This window comes from Leuresthes tenuis, unplaced genomic scaffold (assembly GCF_036924035.1).
Source record: "Leuresthes tenuis unplaced genomic scaffold, fLeuTen1.0.hap1 SCAF_1, whole genome shotgun sequence".
NCBI classification, from domain to species: domain Eukaryota; kingdom Metazoa; phylum Chordata; class Actinopteri; order Atheriniformes; family Atherinopsidae; genus Leuresthes; species Leuresthes tenuis.
In genome coordinates, this window is record NW_027325355.1 from 23,488,030 (window position 1) to 23,511,627 (window position 23,598).

General features: G+C 42.7%; 1 protein-coding gene across 1 annotated transcript; it reads right to left on the reverse strand.

Moving 5' to 3' along the window:
• Nucleotides 1-961: 961 nt before the first annotated feature.
• On the reverse strand, nt 962-23,598 carry cfap221 (cilia and flagella associated protein 221). The gene is made up of 24 exons (XM_072369562.1): nt 23,362-23,598; nt 23,042-23,142; nt 22,165-22,251; nt 21,986-22,081; nt 21,575-21,675; nt 21,306-21,409; nt 19,750-19,909; nt 18,180-18,276; nt 17,753-17,879; nt 17,520-17,631; nt 16,537-16,624; nt 13,074-13,163; nt 12,623-12,718; nt 8,973-9,060; nt 8,739-8,827; nt 8,301-8,381; nt 6,149-6,256; nt 5,947-6,075; nt 5,755-5,840; nt 5,608-5,686; nt 5,324-5,424; nt 3,503-3,586; nt 3,304-3,423; nt 962-1,232 (listed from the first exon to the last, which is right to left on the reverse strand). Exons 1-24 carry the CDS (start codon nt 23,486-23,488, stop codon nt 1,112-1,114), a joined length of 2,472 nt encoding a protein of 823 aa, XP_072225663.1. The 5' UTR covers nt 23,489-23,598; the 3' UTR covers nt 962-1,111.

A 23,598-nucleotide genomic window follows, 5' to 3' on the forward strand; every position in this document is an offset into this window, starting at 1 on the left:
TAAAGTGAGGAGTGAAGGAAAAGATGGCAGAAAAACGTCATGGAAACGACTGACGGGAGGTGAGAGAATGACTGCAACAGGAATTAGTTGCTGTTACATTTCTCTCCTGCACACATTTGTCACTATTCTTACACTTTCTGTTTCTTATTAAATACATGTGACCGGTCTGTAATTAAACACGTAGCTTTCGTCCTGCTTTGAGGCTTCAACCTGCGAGAGAAGCAAAACTATAATTACGTAAGTGCTAATGATACAGTTATGCTCTCAGTGGAGTTCTCCTTTCAGTGAAAACAGCAGTGATCTCCTTTCGATCTCCATGTTCTGACAGACGTGTCATGTGGCTTCAGGCTTCGGCGTCCCTGTGAGAATCCGACCACACATCTGAACAATCTGACCTTCTTTTGCATATCTCTGAGTTCAAACAGGCAATCCAGTCTTACTGTATTTCCCTGCAGCACACACACACACAGATTCGGGAAAGGACATAAAAACTGCTGTGAAACCCAAAGAGTCGGAGCTCCCTCTATAGGCTCGCAGTGAGCTCACAGCTCGGCCCTTTCGGCAATTAAATCCTGGCCTCAGCTGCTTTCCTCTGACAAACACATACGTCTGATTGTTGATTTGATGTTTACAATAAATGGCAGAATAATGCCACAAATCACAGAGCTGTTGGACAAATTAACGGACGAATCTTCTCAAAACCTCAATTAGGACTCCTGGTCAGAACAATGCGGCGCATGAAATCATTCGGAGTGCAAATGCAATCAAATCAGGGAGGGGTCAGCCGCACTGGAACAGGCAGATTGATCCCGCTTAGCGTTGTTTCGACTGCACTGCAGCTGCGCTGTTGCTGCACATGGGTCCAAGTGGGTGGAGGAACGGCACATTTCCAGCTTTTGTAAGAGAAAACAGGGAAAGCTTGCTAGTAATTTTGAGTGGGCAGTAAGGAGGTGTGCAGGTGGGCGAGAAAGTAAACAGGTTTTATTTCACAGACGTGGCAAAGCAGACAAAGGAGAGCCTTGTATGTTGTGAGTGGGATGGCGGCTGTATAATGTGTCTCTGGAGTCCTGTGATAGTGCTCACATACAGGATGTGTGTGCTGAGGTTTTGCCTATTCACAGTCGTCTCCTGGTGAAGGAGACGTTCTGCCGAGCTGCTCCAGTCTGGCCGTCACTCTTTTTCCCATCTGGCTGATCTCAGGCCTGTGGGTCACCTCCATCTCTCGCTGGTGCCTGTGACAGAGCAGCTCAACGTTACTGATGGACCCACAGAGGACTTAAAGCTGGCAAAAAGCAGCTGCAGTACAGGATGGTCTGCTGAAGGTGACAAACACGACTGGAAACGCTTAAATATGTAAAAATGTCTCACAAATCATGTGATAACGACATTATATCTCTAAGGGTTTATAGCATGTTAAAAACGTCAGGTTTATAGCATGTTAAAAACGTCAGTTTGAGCTTTATTTAACAGATAAAAGTCCAAAGAAATGATTTTTTGTGTCTTCACCGACCAACTTAATTGTATTAAACAACTTTTATAGAGTGTAAAAGTAACCTCGTTCAGGAGGATTTCTGCAACCAGCAGATGAATGGGTGACAGGATTGGGTATAAAAGACTGTCTTTACAACCAAATGTCTCTTCATTTCCTGTTTTATTTTGAAATATTGACTTTCCCTCTCGTTTCAGGTGTCTGATCGTCTTCCCTGATCCCAAAGTGTTTCCACCTGTTCCCCTTGGCTGCTAATGTGTACAAAAAAACACTTTTTTTTTTGTATTTTCTGTATTTCTTTTGTTGTAAAGTTCTGATCAGAGTCATAGTCTAGTTTTCGTATTACGTTTCATAGCCTGTTTGGTTTTCCTCCGTTTAGGAGTGATCTTTTGTTTCTGGTTCATTTTGATAGCACCTCCGTTAGTGGAGCGTTTTTGCGTTTGTATTTATATTCGTGCCTCCGATTATCGGGAGGATGTCCTTAGTTTGGTTCCGCCTCTTTTGAGGAGAGCATAGATTTACTTTGTAATTTTCTATTGCTCTGAGTTTTGTTTGATCAGTTTTATAGTCCCACTCACCTCAGTATAGTTATATAAAGGTAAGTGTGGTAGGTTTCCTCTGTCTTGGAGAACCAAGAGCGGTTTATACAAATAAACTGACTTATTGTGAAAGAATCCTGCCGGTCCCTGACACAACAGATGGGTCGTAGGTCATCACTTTGTGCCACCGTGATCAATACAGCCACACAGGCTCAGGAGGAGCTTGGAAAACCATTTTAACTCATCACAGTCCACCTCTGCATCCTTTAATGTGACCTGAAACTGTTTCATACAAAGAGGAAGCCATGTTTCAACACATGAGCTCATCTCAGATGGACAGAAAGACACTGGACTCGTGTTCTGAGGTCAGATGAGTCCATGTTTCAGCTGCTTCTGGGAAAAACTGATGAGAAAGAGCATCCAGGCTGTTCTCAGAGAAAGGTTTAAAGCCAGCGTCTGTGATGGTGTGGAGGGCTTCATCTGTGTGAAGGTAGCACTGATGCAGAGCTGTTGGATGGATGAGTTTTCATCATGAAAAGGAGAATCAGGCAACAACAAACACAGTTTTCAGTAAGAATGGACACAGATTACTCTGAAAAACTGCAAATATGAGTCCTAAACCACTGAAAAGTGTCATTAAAAGAAAGTGAATGGATTTAATGCAAGACTCTGTTATTCCTGACTTAATCAGGCCAGTACCATCATTTCCTCATCAGTTAATTCCACCTGATAAAAGAAGTGATTTAACCTGTAAAGCATGGCAATCACACAGCTTTTTCCACTCAGTTCTGGCTCAGAAGGTCATTCCTGTTCTATTCTCAGCTCTATTTGAGGTTAAATTGAATTTAAACAGACATTTCAGTTGCATATGTATGAATTTTTCATCATCATCACATTGCCTTCTTTTTTGAGCCTTTGCAGCATCAACACAACAGCACCATACACAGGATAAGACAAAAAGAAAGGCCCGGGAATCTGTTTCACTGTTATGACAGCAGCTGAAAAGGAGCATCATGCACAGAGTGTTCCAGCTCGCAGGAAGCTGTTGTTGGAAGGAACTGCAGAGACACGGCTTGCTCATTCATTCATTTCATGTTTAGCTTATCCTGACTACTTCCCCTCTCAGAACTAAACATGTTTTTTCAAAAAGCATCCTCTGCAGTATCCACACGTGAACATCCATCCTATTTATTGCAGTGGAGGTGCTTCCCTCGTGTAAATATGCAGCTCAAGACTCAACAGAATGCCGGAGTAATCTCTTCCTTGGTAACTGACCTGGCTGTTACTCCTGCTGCGAGGTTGCCATTGGCGACCGGAGCTTTCCCAGACAGGAACTCTGCTCTGATCATCTCCGGTGTCAGCTGGACTCCGGAGCCGTCACACCCGCACACCGGCCTACGAAACACATTGTCCCAACATCAAGGGAAGCAGAGGCCAAAGAGGAGCTCCACTGTGGAAATAGCATTGAGCTTACGGGGGGGTGTCCATTAGTGATGCTGCATCACCGGGGAGGGCAGCTGCTGTCAGTGGAAGTATATCTGTGTTATAGTCGACAGACCTACAGGAAACACACACACACACACACGGTGTTTTTCCCCTGAGGAGTCGGACCACACATTACAGAATCAAGATAATGCTCACATTTCTACTCCGTCTTCCTGAGATGAAAGGACTGCTGAGGGTTGTTTGAGATGTCAGTTTGAACAGGAGTGATGAAGGATGATACTTAAGTCAGAGTTTTCAGAAGTCCCCCCAAAAAACTGCCCACTTTGCAGCCTAATTCCCTGTTTTACATCATAGCGCTGGGCTCATTCCCATCTTTCATTCTGTCCACTTGACATAAATCACAGCGTTTGTGTTTACAAGATAAAAACAGACGCAGCGCGGCGGCGGCGGCCTGCGAGGTAATGACAGAAAATTAATAAGACCGAGCAGAGAGGCTGAGGGAGAGCTTTGACTCGCATGAATAAAGAAGAAAATCTCCACAGTTATCCTGCAGATCAGTGCTGACAGGCAGAAAGCGGATCCTTCGTCTTGCAAGGTGTCTGATTATGCAACCTGAAGAAGGTGAGGAAAAAGCAGGAGGAGGCGAGAAAGCTGAACAGCGGCTGCCCAAATTAATTGACCTTTTCATCAAACAATGACTTAAAACAGTTTCAGATCTTAAGGAATGCTGCTTTGTTGGCTTTGCAAAGTGAAACATAAATTAATTACTTTACGGAGGAGGGAGGGACACAGAAAAGGTGCGACAGAGAAGCTGCACAAACAGAGCAGGACATCCTGATGCTGTGCTCCCCATCACACGAAATCTAAACATCAGACTAAAATCTGAATAAATCATTATTTCTCAGAGGAAGTGAACACTTTGCCATCATACAGCATGGCCTAGATTCTCATTTGAGCTAAAGCTAAACAACAGGACGACAAAAACAGAATGATTTCAAGTGTCTCTGTATCCATCCAGTTGATTTATATCCTCTTGCTCACTTAATCTGACAAATAGTGATATAACTTTAGCTTCTTTGTAAAAATCTGACCCTGATCTGAAACCTCTTTAGGTGCAAAATGCCGTCCCACCGCTCTCCTCCAACTCTGTAAAACGAAATATTACAAGCAGACAATCTGACAACCTGCAACCTGGCAGGTGGACTTTGCTTTTACATATTTATTTATGTCAAGCAACTGCGAGAAGTCGAGTTTCGGTAATGCTAAGCGTGAGAGGAAGGAATGGATACCAAAGCTGTTAAACAGGGGTGCTGTGTTCAGGAAGTCTGACAGACGGAGGATTATATCCTCTTTAAGAAGATGAACAGCTAGTAAACACTGTGTGTTTTGAACAGCTCTGAAGTACAGTCATGACAAAAGTAAACACATCCTCTCTGCACTTCAGGATTGAAATGGGACGCTCCCTCTTTTTTCACCAGAGGGTCAAAAGTTTAAATGCTTGGACAGACTGCGATGATATGGGCAGAAGAAGAGAAAAACAGCCACTTCCCACTGTGTAAGCAAGGCTACTGTAAACATTGTTGGTTCCAGTGGAGCCGCTGCACATGACGGTGTTTACATGGTAAATATTGTCTGACTTTTGGGTGGCTGCTATCAGTATTCAGCCGTTCCTTCTTTGACAGATCAAAGAAGCAACGGGGCGCTGTGCACAGTGATGAAGTGGCAAACTATCCGCAGGAAGCTAAAAGCTTTTTCACCACACAGCTCACATTTTACAGCAGGTCTGCTCGGGTTCAGACATTTCAGCACTTAAGTGGACCAATGAAAACACACACAAGCTCTGACCCACCTGTGTGGGGCGCTGACACCGGTGGGAGCCGGCTGGTTGTTCAGATGATTCAAAAACATGGTGTCAAAACTCTTCCATTTCATGACCCCTGCAATCGCTTCCTGTTGATGGTCAAGAGAGAAACGCCAGGCATGAAATGGGAGCTGTTTTCTTTTCTTTTCAGAAGAACAGGACACTTAAACCCAGCAGGATTTCTTACTAAAAACAGCCGCAGTCACACACTTTAAGGATGCTAAAAGCATTTCAAAGTAACTCGTAACTTGGAAAGTATGAAAGAAAACGACCTTGTGATGGATAAACCTCTTCTGATTGTGATGGATTTCAGTCCTTGAGCCACACGTGTTGCTCTCAGGCAGCGTATACCTGGACATAAATGTTCCAAAGTTAAACAAAATCAAAGGGAAATCGTAGCTGGCGCTGTGTTGCGTTACCTCGGCACAGGGCAGAGGTGAAACTCCAAATCGCTCTCGAGGTATTTAGGGTCAGGTTTGTAAGTCTGAATGTCCGGAGCTGGATTCTAAACAATGAGATCATACGACAAATATACTGTCATGCATGTATCCTGCATGAAGAAGCACCAGAGACTGTATGAGCGGCTTGATGTTGGTGCAAAGAAGTCTTACAAAGATTCTGAGTGGGTTTGCTGCAAAGGGCCTGAGCAGAGCATCAGGAGCAATGAAGGAGAGAGCAGCAGCCACATGTTCCTCCGCCGCTCTGGGAGTTTGGGCTCTGACCTCGATGCTCAGCTTGTCCTAAAAGGTGACAAAACAAGAGATGGTGGACGAGTACACGATGTGGTGTTCTTCTAACAGGTGCTGCAGTTACCGGAGCTCCGGTGCGAAGTGGTCTGGCCAAAGTTGTGGGAATGTAGGAGTTAAATGCCTCCCAAGCTGAGACAGGATGGTAACCCATGAGCTTGTAGTGCCGGGGGACCTTGATGACATCAACACATAGTGTGGTTAGATCATAACGTCAAAGCAGAGAAGAAGAAGAAGCATTATAACAGGGTGGAGCAAATACCTTCAACACATGTTCATTCAAAAAGGGAAAACAAATTAAATCAAAGCTCGACATACTGTGTCGTCCCATTTAGTGTTTGGGGAAGTAAAAAAAAAACTGCACTTTCACAGCACCTGTCACCTACCACAGTGTCTCTTTAAGGCTTCGCCTCATCCTCTTTACCAGCTAAAACATCCTCCCCACTCGCTCCCTGCTTGTTCATCCTGCCTCTGGTCTCTCCACCCCTTGTTGTTGCTTTCTCTCTCGTGCAAATCAAAGAATTACTCTGGATTCCAGATCTGCACTGCATGGGCCACAATCCCATCGTTTCAACTATAACGGCCGGCTGATGCACAGCCCTGGAGTTTGGCTCTTTGGGAGGGAAACTGTCTAAATGACAGGTGACCCCACATTTTCTATACCTGCTTTATCCTGCTCAGGGTAATAAGGAGGCTGGAGACTATCCCAGCTGTTATATGACTGCTAAGGCCTTGGTATACTTTCATAGGGAATATTCTCTGGTTATTTATCTTATTAGCTCAGTTTGATTAATTTTAGATTAAAAAAAGCATGCTATGCAGAGATTTGGAGGCTGCTGGCATTAACCCCATGTGTTTTCAGCTCTAATTATGCTTTTAACCTTGTTAACATGACCATGTGGTGTTTTATAGGCTAACAGCTCATCATCATGAGTTAAAAACACAGTTAAAACAGTGGCTGAACGTTTCCAGCTTGCAACTGCATGTGACAGTGTGAGCGCAGACTGTTCATTCACCCCCCCCACAGTGTTCAATACAAAGATTGTGGTGGCCAGACAGACTGTACATCTTGTGTTTCAAACATGGTTCCTGCAGTTATTCCAACACAGACAATCCTGCAGCTCAGTCAGAGGAGGAGACGGGCCACTTCTGAGGAGGAGTTAGCATTGTGCTAAGTTAGCATCCTCCATCAGCTCCACAGGTGCCGGCAGCAGGCCGCGATGCACAGCTTCTGAGCCATATGGCGAGTTTGTTGCACACTAATAGTAAATGACAACAAACCTCAAACTCAAGGATTCAAACGGACAGATTTCACACATATTAAAGCTCAGAGTGAGAGTTTCCTCGTCCGTCTTTTCCTTTCCTGTTTCAGGTGTATTTGTGAGTGATAAACGTATTTCATGCCAGAAATAAGGTCTAGGTTTAAAAATACCAGAGCTCCCCTTTAAGTTTGAGCCATTTAATGGTATAAAGGGATTATATTTATGAAAGAAACTCGAAATAAGTGATGTCAATGATCAGAAATAGCTTTTCCGCTGTTTGATTCATGCCAGGAAAGTGACTGTATCTTAAGTTAATATGACTTAATATGACTCTTCAGTGATGGAAAAGGAGAAAGAAACACAGATATCATGAGGTGATAGCCAACTATATCTGAAAGACTACTGAAACATAAAGAAGTATTCAGCTAATTTAAACTCGAGCCTGAGGGGAAAAAAAGCAGTTTCTGCAGAGAGGAAGCTCCCCTCAGGCTGAGACTGATCTTCTCATTACATAAGTGTTAATACCGATGTAACAGTGTGTATTTCACTGATGGTGAAGGTGAAAATAAAAGGCTGCACCCACAGGGTTAGGTGATCATTTCTGTGGAGAGGAATGCTGCTTTTTGTGAGGGATTAGAAGAGGGCCGGCTGGACCTTCCCCTGCTTGTTCTCCCTGTGAGTGTCTGGCTGCTGCTGCTGTCCACACACATGCATGTTAAGTTAATTGGTGATGCTGAGCCGGTGTGAGTGTGAACACATATGGTTGTCTGTCTCTGTAATGCACCGGCAACCTGACCGGAGTCTACACTGCCTTTGGGCAACTGTCAGCGGGGAGATGCGACAGCCTCTACAGGAAAACACTGTTATACCTAATAAATGGGTGTTTTTATGAGTTTTAGTGGCTTACAGTGGAAGTGTGTGATGCTCAGGAAGCCAGATAATGATGTAAATACGTACCTGAAGCTTGAAGAAAGGCACATGTGCTGCTGCTGTCACATTAACAGCATCCACAGGGACTGTGACCAAATCACAGAGAGTCTGGAAACATAAAGAAGACAACTGGAAGTATATTTTCGACTGAGCACTCGGGTCAGTTTCTCTGCGGGGCACCTGAAGAATGAAGGACGACATCAAAGAGCAGCAAACTGAGCTTTCCTGTTCGACTCCACGCTCAGATCAAAGAAATAATGGGTGAAAATTGCTTCATGTGCTCGACATTAAGCAGCTCTCACTCCACAGAGGTTACTCATCCTGAGTCTGATCAGGAGGAGCCCGATTCATAAAGAAGTGATGAAGCTCTTTTGCTAACAGGCTGCTGATTAGTCTTTGACATTACTGGAGAGGTGCTGGAGATTTTCTCCCAGCTTGGCGTTGGCAGCTCTGCGTTGTACTCACCAAGGGGTCGTCCTCATTACAGAAAATGGGGAAAGATGATGGAAACACTTTGTCTGGAGAGATTTTTAGGTCACGTGTCGTCTCCTCAGCTGAAGCGAAGGTAAGAAATAATAAAAGCAAAGTTATTTCTGTAGGTTTCTGACAGCTTCTGTGTCTGAACAGAATTAATTTACATTTCAATTAAATGTGCTTTCAGGTGCAATAAGGAGATTATCTCCACTAAATAATCAGAACCTTTCTGCACTGAGGTAAGGTTCTTCATGGTGTCAGCCAGCTTCTTCAAAGAGGACAATCTCCGGTTCATGCGACATCGGATCACAACCTGGAGGAGAAAGGTGAGCTCAGCATGGTACCACTTCTGCAGACTTACAAGCCATTCATGCTCGTTATGTCAGGGGATTTGACACTTTCACACTTCTCTTTATTCCATAACGAGCCCTTAATGAGACTCACCGGATTCAGACAAAGTCGCTCTTTATCGTGCTGTAGATTTAATTTCCAGCGGTTAAAAAATGAAACCCTGAACGAAAACATTCAAACTGTTTGCAGTGGCTCTCAAAATTTTGGGCCTAGAACATTTCCTGCCTACTTAAGCTGCAATTCAAATACGTCTTGTACCTAAATGGAGCGCACCTGAAGCAAAACACTCTCCACATGTGTGCCACCAGTGAAAGAGCCTGAACACAACTTAGCCTGAATAGTCTCCATATATTTCACTTCAAAGGAGCCAATCTCTTTTGATCTTTTAAAGTGCTCTTGAATAACAGTTTTCTATTTGTTACTGATTTTCCGTCTATTTTCAGTACGTGATCATATTCATATACTTAACACTGACCTAAGAATCACTGAAGCTTAAAGAAGCCATTAAACTCTGTTATGTGTAGACACAACCGGTGTTATATGTCAACACAACAAAGCAGGCCGTGTCGACACATTACAGTCAACTTAGCAAAGAACCGGTTTTAAATTTCTTTTGACACTTTAGCCGCATTCGAACAAAGGTCAAAGAACGCACTTCTAAGAACCGTCCACCTCAAATTTAGTTCTAAGAACTGCCCTTCCCCAGAGGAACCGTTTCATTTTGCATTCACATGAGTCGGGGACCTCGACAGGGACTGATGTGACGCCGCCGTCTGCGACAGACGTGTTACTTTAGCGCCACTCAGCAACAGAACAAAACCCGGGAAAAGTAAGGAGAGAAGAAAACAACAGCACCAAGAAGCTGACATGGAGAGCGAGGAGGCCACCGTGTTCACGGCCTGCAGGACGGTGATATTAATCATGGACGATCACATCAGGCGTCTAAGATGGAGGCTGGAAGAGCTCACAGCGAGAGTCGGGAGACGGAGAATCCAGCAGCGGGCGATACTTCTTCATTTCATGGAGGAAAGAAGGAGAGCAGAGCGCCGCAGACAAAGGAGACGAAGTTTAACTCATTAAACAGGCGCCGGTTGGGTCCGTGTCGTATGAGTAAACATTTCAGACAAGGGGCGGAGCTTCCAGCCACCAAACACCTACGTCATATGTGTTGCTATGGAAACCAGAAAAGACCCTGAAGGAGCTAAAATGGTTCCAGGAACTGAGGGCCGTGGTCCCTAGTTCCTGTATGTCCGAATGTGTGAAAAAAACGTCCCGATTCCTGAAAAGGTTCCAGGAACTGCAAAAGGTTCCTACAGTGGGAATGAGCCTTTAGTCCCAGTTCCCACTCTTGGCCCAAACTCTCCACATTACATGACTTACAGGGATGGAGGGTCACCCGCCCCTTCAGCAGGGGGCAACAATAACTTGATAAGTATACAGAAGTATATAAATTCAGCTGTAATATGAGCTATAATAGATTTTATATGATTTAAATACCACACAGCTTGTGAAACTTGTTACTAGCAGCCTGTCTCAAAGACACATCATTTCTTTAGCTGCATCTATGAAAAACAGCAAAGATAACACAGTTTGACAGACAGAAAATAGGATTTCTGCAGCAATTATTTAGCTATTAGCTGAAAACTTGGCATATCTCAGCATGGTGTGCAGTGTGTCCTTAAAACATTTGAGGAAACTGGACAAGTGGAGGACAAAAGAAGAAGTGTCAGGCCTAAAAAACTATCTACAGCAGATGAACAGGATCTGAAAGTGATGTCCTTAAGAAAGAGGAAAAAATCCAGCTGTGACCTGACAGGACCTGAGAGATGCATCTGGACCTTCAGCTGATCCATCTACTGTTGGCCCAAGCCTCATCAGAAATGGGCTCCATGGAAGGGTGGCTGTCAAGAAGCCGTTCTTAAGGAAGGGAAACAGGGAGAAAAGGCTGAGCTGTGCCAAATGACACAAGAAGTGGACTGAAAATCAGTGGCAACAGGTCTTATGGAGGGATGAATCCTCCCCAGAGCCCGGACCTCAACATTATTGAAGCAGTGTGGGATCATCTGACAGAGAACGGAACAAAAGGCAGCCCACATCCAAAGAAGAGCTTTGGGATGTCCTTCAAGAAGCCTGGAGAACTATTCCTGAAGATGGGGTGAACTTTTTAATCTGGATAAACGGGTCATAATCCATTGGTGTCACATGTATCGTAGCAAAATATATTGTAAAGGAAATGTTAAATGTGTGTTAAATCTGACTTCTAACAGCTGCTGTGTGTTTCTGTTGCGTTGCCATGGTGATGGTAAGTCCAGCCTCCTCTCCGACTCAGGCTGAAAATGTACTCAGACTGGGTCTCAAACTTCTTGAGTTTGAGGAAAATCAAACTCAATCCTGTCGACTCCTGCTCCTGCCGTTGGAACAACAAGGCTTTGCTGTATTTCTGCGATTAAACACTGTGTCGTTAAAAGTTAACTTGTGTGTTTTTTTTAGCAGACAAGCTAACTTCATCTGGGCAGTTGCTGTGATTCAGAGCCTTTTGAGGTTTCTGCTTGATGGCTAAAGAAATAACACTGAAAGAGAGAAGATAAACTTAAATAGAGTTTTTCCACACAGCATGACAACAATGTGACGACAGCACATCTCCACTTTAACCGTTGCACAATAAACTTTGTTTATTTAACCGTGAGCAGGAAACGGAGCCCGAACACTGGCTGAATGAGCCCAACTCAGTCAGGGAGAAGTCGGCGTGACACAACCCATCGGAGGCATCGGTACAACGAAAATCAGTCATGTTTAAGAGCCGCTCTGAGAAGAAAAGCCCGATTCTGTGCCTAGTTTAGGTTGATTAAGGCCCAACTTTAAGTGGGACTCTTTTCAGATGGTCCACAACGCTGCATTCAGAGATACGATCAGTCCTCTGTGCTCTCCTGGTTGTCAGGGCGACAGTTTCTGGATATCAGTTTAATATCAAGTCTGAACGGCGAATCTACCTGAATGCATGTGAAAGGAGATCCATTTTAAAGTGGTTTGAAGGGGATTTGAGGAGTTCGTCCATTCATTTCAGTGATGAAAAAATGTTTTCACAACTGTTTAATATCTTTAAAACAATAATATTTATGTGAAAGTTTAATATTTTCTCCTATTCTCTGACTGAGCTGAATAAAAGCTTAAAGCATTGAGCCTTATATCCTGTTCTCATATTTATGTTTTAACAAATCACTGCATCTATTTCCTGTTTTTCTGGTCATATATACAGAAATGAGGGGTTAAATATCAACTTTTGAAGAAAACTGACAGCAACACTTGTTGCAAGGTGTCATTTTAAATGACACAATGGAGAAGAAACTCTCAAATAAATGAATAAGCAAACCAGTCCACTCTGATGCTGACGTGCTGAAAGTTGAAATTAATGTACAGAATTTGAACTTCAATGATGGGAGCTGGGAGGATCTGAGTAAATAATCATGGATGTGTGTATTTTCACATGCAAAAGGATGACTTTACAACCTGTGCACATGCTTTACCCTGCGTGCTGCCTGCTGGAACAGTCTGAGGGCTCTTTTCCTCAGCTCCCACTGAATATCGGTGTAGAACTGGAAGGACGGGGCTCCCTCGGGGGCCTGGAAGAGGAAGGAAAGACGGTCACCGCTGACTTTAATATGTCACACTGTTAAGAAGCATATGAAAAAACCCAAATAGTAGGTGTAAAACTTTATTTAAATGCCAAAAAAGGTTGTATTGGTTTGATTTTTGGGGAACAAAGAATAAAAGAAAACATATAATCCAGATACTTCCACTGATTATATATATTTACAAAAGATAATGTGAGTGATTTCCATTAGGACAGATGTTATGCTGTCTGAGGGCTCCTGTCACACCAGTTTTTCTGCTCATTCCACACTGATGCTAAAGTTAATCTAGTCCAGCTTAAGCCAGATGAATGAAACATGAAAATGAACAAAAGCAAAGGTGAACCTGTCCTGCGTCACAAAGCACCCGTTCGGAGGAAACTTTGGGTCGTCCAGCATCAAAGCCTCCATCAGGTCTCACATCGCCCCTTTTCACCTGCAACACAGTTGTTATAGTGGGTTATGAGAAGCTGTAGAACAAAAACAGCCGAGCAGAAGTGACTTTTTGAGTTGTGGATTTCAATCAAGATTCCCAAAGAGGACCTAAAGAAGACTTGATAGCTCATCGGATCATAAAAGCAAAGAGTTAGCATAAAATATCAAAGTGGGGAGATATGAGGCTGCAGGTTTACTTGTTGTTGCAGGTTTACTTTCCCAGAGTTTCTAAAAGTAGAATGGGAGGCAGAGCCTTCAGTTATCAGGCTCCTCTCTTGTGGAATAAGCTGCCAGTAAATGTCCGGGAAGCAGACACCTTTTCCACTTTTAAGATTAGGCTTAAAACTTTCCTTTTTGATAAAGCTTATAGTTTGGGATGGCTCAGGTGATCCTGAAACATCCCATAGTTCTGCTGCTATAGGCTTAGACTGCTGGGGGACCTCATCTGTCACACCTTTCCTCACTTTTTCCCCCTGTTTAATTTCTCAAATGATATTATGTACATGTGACATTATTGTGGTTATTAACTTGTGTTTCCCTGTTCCAACAGGTATCCTTTGAATGGTGTTATGGTGTTTTTCCCCCCTCTTTTCCCTCTTTTCTGTCTTCTCAAACCCCAGCTGGTCGAGGCGGATGGCCACCCTTCCTGGTTCTGGCAGAGGTTTCTTCCTGGTTCTGGTTCTGCCAGAGGTTTCTTTCTGGTTCTGGTTCTGGTTCTGGCAGAGGTTTCTTCCTGGTTCTGCCAGAGGTTTCCTCCTGGTTCTGGTTCTGCCAGAGGTTTCTTCCTGGTTCTGCCAGAGGTTTCTTCCTGTTAAAGGGAGTCGTTCCTTTCCACAGTCCCTCAGGCTCAGGACGGGAGATTGGACTGAAGACAAGTTTCGGTCCAATCTGTTGGTTTCCTTAGCTAGGATATTAATTTTTGAATTGGCTCCATATGAATTAATTGGATTATGATTACAATGAACTGAATTCCAATTGGCTTGAATTGGACTATATTACTTAAGTGCCTTGAGATGACAATTGTTGTAATCTGGCGCTATATAAATAAAAGTGAATTGAATTGAATTGAATTAAAAGGGAGACTGTCTCTGTGTCTCTGTGTGTGTTGTTTGTGGGACCAAAGTGTGAAAGATACAAGACTTGTGGTGTCCAGCAGGTTTTATGAGGACCTAATGGTGGTATCAACATGTTTAAAGGTCCTAAGGTTAGGTTTAAAGTTGAAGTTAATATTCAGCATGCTAAGGATGGTTCAGTTAGGGAAAAGGGGGCTCGGGAAGTAATTCACCACAAAGATAAAACCAGTTTTCTATGTGTGTGTATCATAAAAAGCATGGGTGGAGAGGAGAGGACATGAGGGAGGAAGTGCTGTGAAGTGTCTGTGAGAGTTGAACTGTTCAAACAAACTTTTCAGGTGATACTCACACACACACAGAGTCATATTTCAAAACCAGCTCAGCCGAGTCCTCCCTAACTCAGTGAAATCAAACAGAAGTGCATTTTTAAAGGGTGAAAATCGTGTGGATTCAATCATACAACATATGAATCAGGTGAGGACATCGGTGTGTTCAGGCAGCTTCACATAAGCGACTGATTATCAACACATCTGGCGACTGTCATGTTGACATAAAGTAGAAGAAAACTCATCGGTCGTCCGTTCACTGCAGGAAGAACAGGCCTCAGAGCAAAGAGGGAGCGTCGATTTCACTACACAAGAACTAGATGATATAAGACATTAAAGGAATTACATACATGCAGTCATGTTAAAAACAAAGTGCACCCTCTTTTAATGTTAATGTATAAACGGATATGAACAATCATCTGAAGTAAATACAGCTGCAGATGAACTACAACATGACGTATTACACTGTGTCATTATTTATTTCATGAAAACAAAAGAAATATGCAGAAGAAGAGGAAAAAACTAAGTGAACCCCTGATCCAGCAGCAGTGAGCTGCAGTAATGGTTTCCTGTGAGACGTTATCAGTCTCTCTCCTGGTTGTGGAGGAATCTCGGCCACTCTTCCCTGCAGCGCTGCTTCAGCTTATTGAGGTTTGCAGCATTGGTTTCTGCACAGCTCTCTTAAGGTCCCACCACAGCATCTCAGTCAGGCTGAGGTCTGGACTCTGACTGGACCATTGCAACACCTTGATTCTGTTCTTTTTCCCACATTCTGCTGTAGATCTGCTGCTGTGTTTGGGATCTTTGTCCTGTTGATGAGCCAGTTTCAGCCCAGCTTTAGCTGTGGGACAGATGGCCTCACATCTGACTCTAGAATACTTTGGTATCCAGAGGGGTTCATGGTGGACTCAATGACTGCAAGGTGCCCAGGTCCTGTGGCTGCAGAACCAGCCCAGATCATCAGCCCTCCACCACCGTGCTTGACAGCTGGTATGAGGTGTTTGTGCTGATATGCTGTGTTTGGTTTCCTCCAAACGTGCTGCTGTGCATTAGGACCAAACATCTCCACTTTGCTCTGGTCTGTCCAAAGGACATTGTTCCAGAAGTCTTGAGCTTTGTTCAGATGCAGCTTTGCAAACCTAAGCTGTGCTGCCATGTTCTTTTTAGAGAGAAGAGGCTTTCTCCTGCAGCCCTTCCAAACAAGCCATCCTTGTTCAGTCTTTTTCTAGCTGTGCTGTCATGACCTTTAACCTTTAACATGCTAACTGAGGCCTGTGGAGTCTGAGATGTAGCTCTGGGCTTTTTCACCTTGGGGTGACCTTTAACCTTTAGCATGCTAACTGAGGCCTGTAGAGTCTGAGATGTAGCTCTGGGCTTTTTCACCTTGGGGTGAACTTGCTGGGACGTCCACTCCTGGGAAGATTGACAGCTGTCCTGAATGTTTTCCACTTGTGAATAATCTTTCTCTCTGTAGAACGATGGACTCCAGATAGTTTGGAAATGGCCTTATAATCCTTCCCAGGTTGCTGATGTCTTTCCTCCTTGGCATCATGTTAACACACACCTGAATGCTGACAGAACTTCTGCTTTTATAGAGCTGCTGATGATCAGTTAATCAGTGCATTGATCAGCAGCACCTGGCTGATTCTTACCCTCTTAACTCCTATTGAAGCAGGAAGGGTGGACCTAAACAAACTGCTTCTGTATTTTTTAAATACCTTTTTTAAATGCCATGCGTTATTGTTTAACTGTGGTTACCTCATTTTAAGATCAGTAAAAATTAAGATGATTTTTTAACATTTCCCGACACATAAACCCATAGAAATGACAGATGGTTCACTTTCTTTTTTACACGACTAACACTTTACATCAGGGTTTGTATCACACTGAGGAGCACGAGGGACACGGAAACCAGGAAAAGATATTCGGTGAAGATCTGAGCGTCCTGTACATCTTCACTGAGTTTGAATCTCACCATATATTCATGCAGAGCCATCTCTCTCTCCTCCGCTATCTGCCTCCTGGTCTGCTCTGACATGGGGTCCACACCCAGATGAACTTGCCTGGGGATCATTTATATGCATGTATAAATTAAGCTGTCACCTTAAAAAAAAAAAAACATGCCAAAACATCTCCTCTCATGGATATATGAGTCGAGCTGGAGCACAAAACCTTAAAATTCTGCTCTTAAATTCTTGAAACTAAAATAAAAAAGTGGTGAAACCTAAAGAAAATACAACAACTGGTCAAATAATTTGAAGGAAATAGAAAAGAAAAGAAAAGAAAAGAAAAGAAAAGAAAAGAAAAGAAAAGAAAAGAAAAGAAAAGAAAAGAAAAGAATAGAATAGAATAGAATAGAAAAGAAATAGAAAAATATTCAAATTAGTCGAGTAGCTCAAAAAAATTATAAATATTTGCAATGACACAACAACAACAATAATAATAATCATCATAAGACTAATAATAATGATAAGACTTATAATAATAAATGACGAAGTAAATGCATTTGAGAGGAACATGGTCAGCAGTCACTGTTAAAAAGCCTTTTAAGGCTGTGGGGCCAAAGGACCTCCTGAAGCTCTCAGTCCTGCAGCTGCTCCTCTGCCAGGATGCTCGACTGTTACTTGTTTTTATTCATTTTAATTATCTTATTTCTTTCTCTTCATCTTCTTTTACATATTTTAAAGCTTTTCCTGCTCCCTGCTGCAATGCTTTTATTTCATGCGAAGCACTTTGAATTGTTTTGTACATGAAAATGTGACTTTGTGGAGAGGATGTCTATTATTATCCCAAACAGAACACAATGTCCTCCTCATCCGTCGCTCCACCACAGCACTGAGAGGGTCTCCTGCCTACAACAGAACTGGCCTTTTTCACCCGTTTGTCCAGGCGCCTACAGTCTGCAGTGCAATAAACATGAGAAATATGAGCACATTTGAGAGTACAGTATACATTTACCATTTGAGGTGGCTGAGTTGTTCCTCCTTCACAGCTTTTTGAACCTTTTTCATGAACAGAGCTTCTTTCATCTGCCTGCTTTGCAGTCCTGCCATACTGCCGCAGGATAAAGCTAAAGAGAAGAGGCGCAACAACAAAAAACAGCAGAGTTATACAGTACAAACACACATTTGATGGAGTGGCATGTGCTTCAACTTTAAGAGTAAAGTCACTGGGTGACTGGGTGCATCTACCTTGCTTCAGGTCTTTAGAGTTTAGTTTATTGACGTCTTTTATCAGCATCTTTGCCACCCCAGCAGGGGTACAGGCATCCAGTGAGGGTGTTAATCCATGCTTAGCATCACCCTGATCTTTGTGTGTCTGGAGTAACGGTGAAGACATAACAGCGAGAAATGTGGAAGAAGAGAAGCAGCCCGAGTTATGGAGAGAGAGAGAGGAGAGAAAATCAATGTGTAATTTGTATGTCAAGATTAAAAAAGCAACAATTTCTATTATCTTTTCAAAAGAAAGATCCTCTGCCTGGAAGTTAAAAGAACAAATGGTTGATTCAATTAAAAAATGGCTAATTCCTTTGAAAGATTATGAGAAAATAAACCAAATTTGAGAACTAACCCACTTCCAGGCTGAAAGAGACGTTTTTTAGTGGGGGATAGACCCTACCTTTAATTTATCAGCCTCCTTCTTCGACCTGCAACTGGTTTTACTTCGATGAGGCGCAGCAGGTCGAGATCCTTTGTATTCTGCAGAAACTGCGTCTCTAAGAGCAGGAAGATAAAAGAAATAAGAAGTTGATTTAATTGTGCGTGCAGCACAGTGTTGGAGAACTTCATTGTTGCACAGCTTAGTGTTTGTTTGGAGGAAGAATGGGACAGAATAACACCTGAGATTCGAGCCAGAGCCTCTTTAACCGTTGTAAGAAGCACATTACACAACGTTACAAAGCAGTAAAAGCTTTTCAGAGATGTGTTGCAGGCCTTAAATGTTAAAAAATAGCACAAATTAAATTAATTTGACGTGACAAAAGATGGAATATCGTGACAAAATGACTAAATGAACTAAACACTGACAATTAAACTGTGGGATCCATTCTTTCTTTCTTTTTACATGGATGGGTTGCATTACTGTGAAAAAGAGGTGGTGATCCTACTAGGATCAGTTCTTATGTTCTTTTGTGGTTGTTTATATCGTGACTTATGGATATTTAAGCAATGTGAGATATTTTCAGAGTCAGTCCTTTCTCATTTTCTGTAAATTTGAGCGTGAAACAACCTCTCAGTAAAGCAACAGTCCAATAGAACTGCGTCACAAAATGTGGTCTTAAATCACTCGAGTTGAATCTCTGACTCTGCTCACAGGATTTATTTCGGGATTTATTACTTAGATAATATTCAGTGTATATAGTGATGCAAAATGCAACAATACCAGCGATATATTTCAGGGGGGACAGTCAGAAACAAGCAGGCATCAGAGGTTGTTTCAGCCTGGAAAAACATCGGCTGGTCCATACATTTCATTATCTTTCACATGCACATATCTATTCAGCTCTCTGGATCCACAGTGGGAAACAACAAACAGAGCCAGAGTGTTTTATATGTTAAGCATCCATTGCAAAGCATATCTATCCTGATCTCACTGCTCCCACTACCAAGTTATTTTCATGAATTATTAACTTTTGGCCGAGATAACACCAGACAGTGCAGTGGAAGGAGCTTCTGCTGAGTGATGGATAGCCCTCCTATTCTCATGGGAACAGAATTAAATATTGGGCTTCATGCCGGCTGGAAACATAAATTAAATCTCCAAATCGGAACATGAGGCCATTTTCTGGGAATCTAGCTGGATGCATGTTTTTGCTCCCCACAGCTAATTTGGTTGGTGGTTTGTTCAGACAGCCTGAGAGATGTTTTATAACAGAACAGCAGACGAGAAACGCTCTGTGGAGTAACCAGGATCTTTCAAAGGTCACGAACTCTTTATTGAATGAGGAAAAGCAACAGTTGAGCGTATGAGATCGTGCAGTAAGATCAGATAAGATAACACAGCCAGAGCAGGACAGTAAAAATATGATCAGCAAATCAAAAACACACCACTGCTGACACTAATGGCCTCAGGTGCTGGTATCTGAGCCATCTAAATAACTTTAACGCACTATTGTGATGTAAGGAAGCACAGAGGATCAATTCAATGGCAAACTTTTACTTAATAAGCCCTTATTTTCATCTGCTTTTACCTGAGGGCTAAGTGAGGTGCTGAGCTCCCTGTGACGGTGCACAGGTAAGGCTTCGTGTTGAACTGGGAAACAACCAGCTGAAAGGTGGCCTGAGAAGTTTCATACTGGAGAGGAGTAAAGGTCACAGTGATCTGGGCTCCTCTGCCGGCTGGTATCACACCTGGAAGAACAAGAGTGGGTTAGTGATTTAAAACCACCTGTGCAGTAAGCTAGCAGCTCTATGCTACGTTCCACATGCTATTTGTATTAAAAAGTGTATATTCATAGGACATAAACACACTGGTTGTTTTTCACTGTAAAAATACAGACAGTTTCTTTCTAAAAATCAGGCTTTTTTTTTTTTACCCCCCCCTCAGGGAACACTGGACGGGCATTTTGTGTCATAGAGATGATGAGGGAGAAGAGAGCTGTCATTTCAAAGTGGAGGTTCCTGTGTTATCATGATCACATTTAGAAGAAATTAAATAAAATCAGCGTATTATTCTACATGCATAATTGTGATATTCATGCTATAATACAGCCTCAGTAGCAGGCCCAGTGGCTACTGAGTGATTCGACTCTTGGCTACAGATAAAAGATGAAAATGTGTTGAAACATTCTCACATTTCCTTGAAATAAGCCATCACTCCTTTAAAATCATCCGCTGAACAGCATCTAAAACTGTCTGGACCTGAATCTCAGTTGCCACTGCTGAATTTATCCTCCAACAAGCTGCTTGTTGACAGCTTGTTCGACTCACTGCCGTTATTTTAGTCCATAAAACATGTATTTGTTTTCCTCTCCATCGCTTTCTGCTGTGTGTAAACACAACCTGAGGTGGAGGCAACAGTCACTGAGTGTTTTGTCATGCGACTGTTGGTGGGAACCGGATCACTCGTAGCTTTACAGCCGCAGTGAACATCCCAGAATTTAGATGCATAGAGATAAGGAAACATGCCTTTCAAAGCATTTAGCAGGGACATGTTGCAATGATCTGACTTTGAGAAATCCCAGTTTTCTTAAGTAAAGACACCCCATTGATAACAAATTAATTCCCCTTCTATTAGGCTGCTAAACAGACATATTTATGTACCGTATGTGATGTTAGATACTTTTACTCAGTAAACAAATTGTCCAATTTAACATCTGTGTTTCCGTTTCAAACTTTCATAGAAAAACTCTCCACTTTTGAACCCTTTAAGTTGACTGTACTCTGATCGTTGGCCTCGCTGTATTGTGGTGTAAAAGAGGAAGGATATCAAGGCATTTCAAAAGCATTTCAAAAGCCGGCTGTAATCCAGATCCCAAGTGCTTTTTCCACCATCTGTTTTGATGCTTTCCAGACCATGAATCCTGCTTTGTGTCAGTGTGTGGAAACTGGAGGCATCCTTCAAGTCCTGTAATGACAACGCTGCACTCGGAGGTTTTTAGAAAGAGCTGCTCTTTCTGGTGGGTTATATTCTATATTCATTCGGCTAAATCAGAACTGGAGAGGAAGAACTTTATTCCTGCATTTCACTTGAAAGATAAAGTCTGAGATTAGACGGTTGATATGAAATGGCTTCACGAGTTCTTACCTGTGAGCGGATGGATGTGGAAGGCCTCGTGTGGCTGAATAACAAACACCTGAAACTCAAAGTCAATCGGGCAGCTGCATCTTAGAGGGATAGCACGGCAAACACTGGAGACAGGGGAGGAAATAAAGAGATAAGACTATTTTTATGATGGTTTGACGCCAACAGGTGGAAGGAAGCACGGTTGATTGTATTGAGGGATACAAAGAGACAGTTAAGACCTCGGGCAGATACAAGGTCAAAAAGCCTCCATCGCAGATCCCCACACACACCTTTGTCCAAGTGGTACGGCTGATAGGTCAATACGAGAAGGGATGTGCAGGTCATCGATGACAGGGTAAGCATGAACTGGAATTAACAGGTTCTCCTCCCTCTTACAAAGAGTGAATGAACAAGACAGAGAGAAAACATCTCAGAGAAGAAAAAAGCATCGAGACATGAGAGGTTTCAAGTTAAATACAACAATGTGTCATCAAAAGCAAGGAATTGTTCCCATTGCTTTTAAATGTTTGCCAGATTGCATAAGATGTGAGATAAGATCAATTATACAGGAGCTGGGGGGTGCTTCAGTTTCCTAATGTTTGCTTTTAACTCGAATGCTCAAACTTGTTGCCAAGAGTCTAAGGATTGAGACAAACCGCTGCAGAGCAACCACATGGCATTAAAAACGGGTGGAAGCTAACCTTGCAGTGGACACGAATGCAGTCATAGAAGTAACGCCACTCATCTGGACAGAATCTGACCTTTAGGGTGTAAGCGAGGCCGGGGATGAGTCGATGCTTGACGGAAAGAGACGGTTGAATCGTGAGGGACTGACTGCGCTTAAGCTGAGTGATAAAGTTAGATTCGGGTCAGCAAATACCTTCTTGTTGTAGGATGTTTGGAAGTACTTGGTTAGGGTTGGAATGACATGAATATTCATAACTTCAGACGAGACGTTGATTAGTTTCTGTTGGGAGACGCAGAAGAGAGGGAAAAATCATTCATTTCCATCAAATCATGAGCACTTGAGAAAGCCATTTCCATATTCCTGATGCTTACATCCAGCTTGCAGTGCTTCATCATGCATGTAGAGTGTAAAATCAGACCATATTCACTGAAAACAAACTTGTCCCTGATGGAACAAATTAGAAGAATTAACTTTTATGTCACTGCAGACAGTACGAACCCAAGATATTTCATGAATTGGTCTGTCACCTTTATTTTACTTTCATAACATGACTCCATTATTACATTTCAGGCATGAAACACATGGAAATGAGTTGGGACAGTAAAGCTTTTACCACATCTGAATGTTTCCAGACCTTCTCACTACGTTTACAGACTGTTCTAGCTCTGAAAACACTAAATGATGATGAGTTACAGGTTATTTTGTCCCATTTCCTCTTTTACTTCTATACAAGTATGTTATGAAATAAGATTAGGAATAACTGATTCTTTTTTGTTGTTTTTCTCTTTACTTGAGAAGATTTTATTCTGTGCATACTGTGTTATAATTAAACAGTTTCAGAACCAATTGGCACGTCTTTATTCATCTTATTCGCTCGTGTGTCTCACTGAGGAGGAATCAATACACCACTTTACACTTAAAAGCCTGAAAAAAGGCCTCTGCGCTTCATACTTTTCAAAAATAGCTCTCAAAAAGTACAATAGTGGTTCAATGTAGCCTGTGAATGAGACAGTGACATAACCATTGGTAAAAACTCAAACAGTCTGAACACCAGCACTTTTTCCCTCACCATGATCTTTACATAATCCTTTCCGAGCTCGAACCCGCTGAAGTGCAGCTCTGAGGGCTCTGCTTGGATCTGGCTGTTGCTACTCAGTTTGGCATAGATTTCTAGAAGGTAAAAGAATACACATTTAATCAGTGATGAAACAGATTTTAGTGAAAAGAGTGAAAATAACACAACTAAAGCATCTGGATCTGCTTCTAGCACACAAATTAGATGTCAAATATATATAATTGAATGTCACTGGAAGGTTAGTATCACTGCAGCAAGTCAGCAGTATAAATGCATCCAATCAGAGGGTTTCAGAGGTAATGGCTGGTGTGTACTTGATTCTAGCAGATGATTGGGAACGCTGGCTCTGCTGCTCTGCTCCACCAGCTGGCTCAGGGGCAGCGGCGTACCCCTCCTGGGGGACTCAGAGTGTATCTGCGGGCCAGACAGGGCCACCTCCATCCTGGCAAAAGGTCAGCTCTGGCTCCTCATGTGAGGAACGACAGAAGGCTGGAGGAGAATCAAGGAGACAGCTGCGTGGTGGGAAATATCATGGTGGTAAACCTTGAACC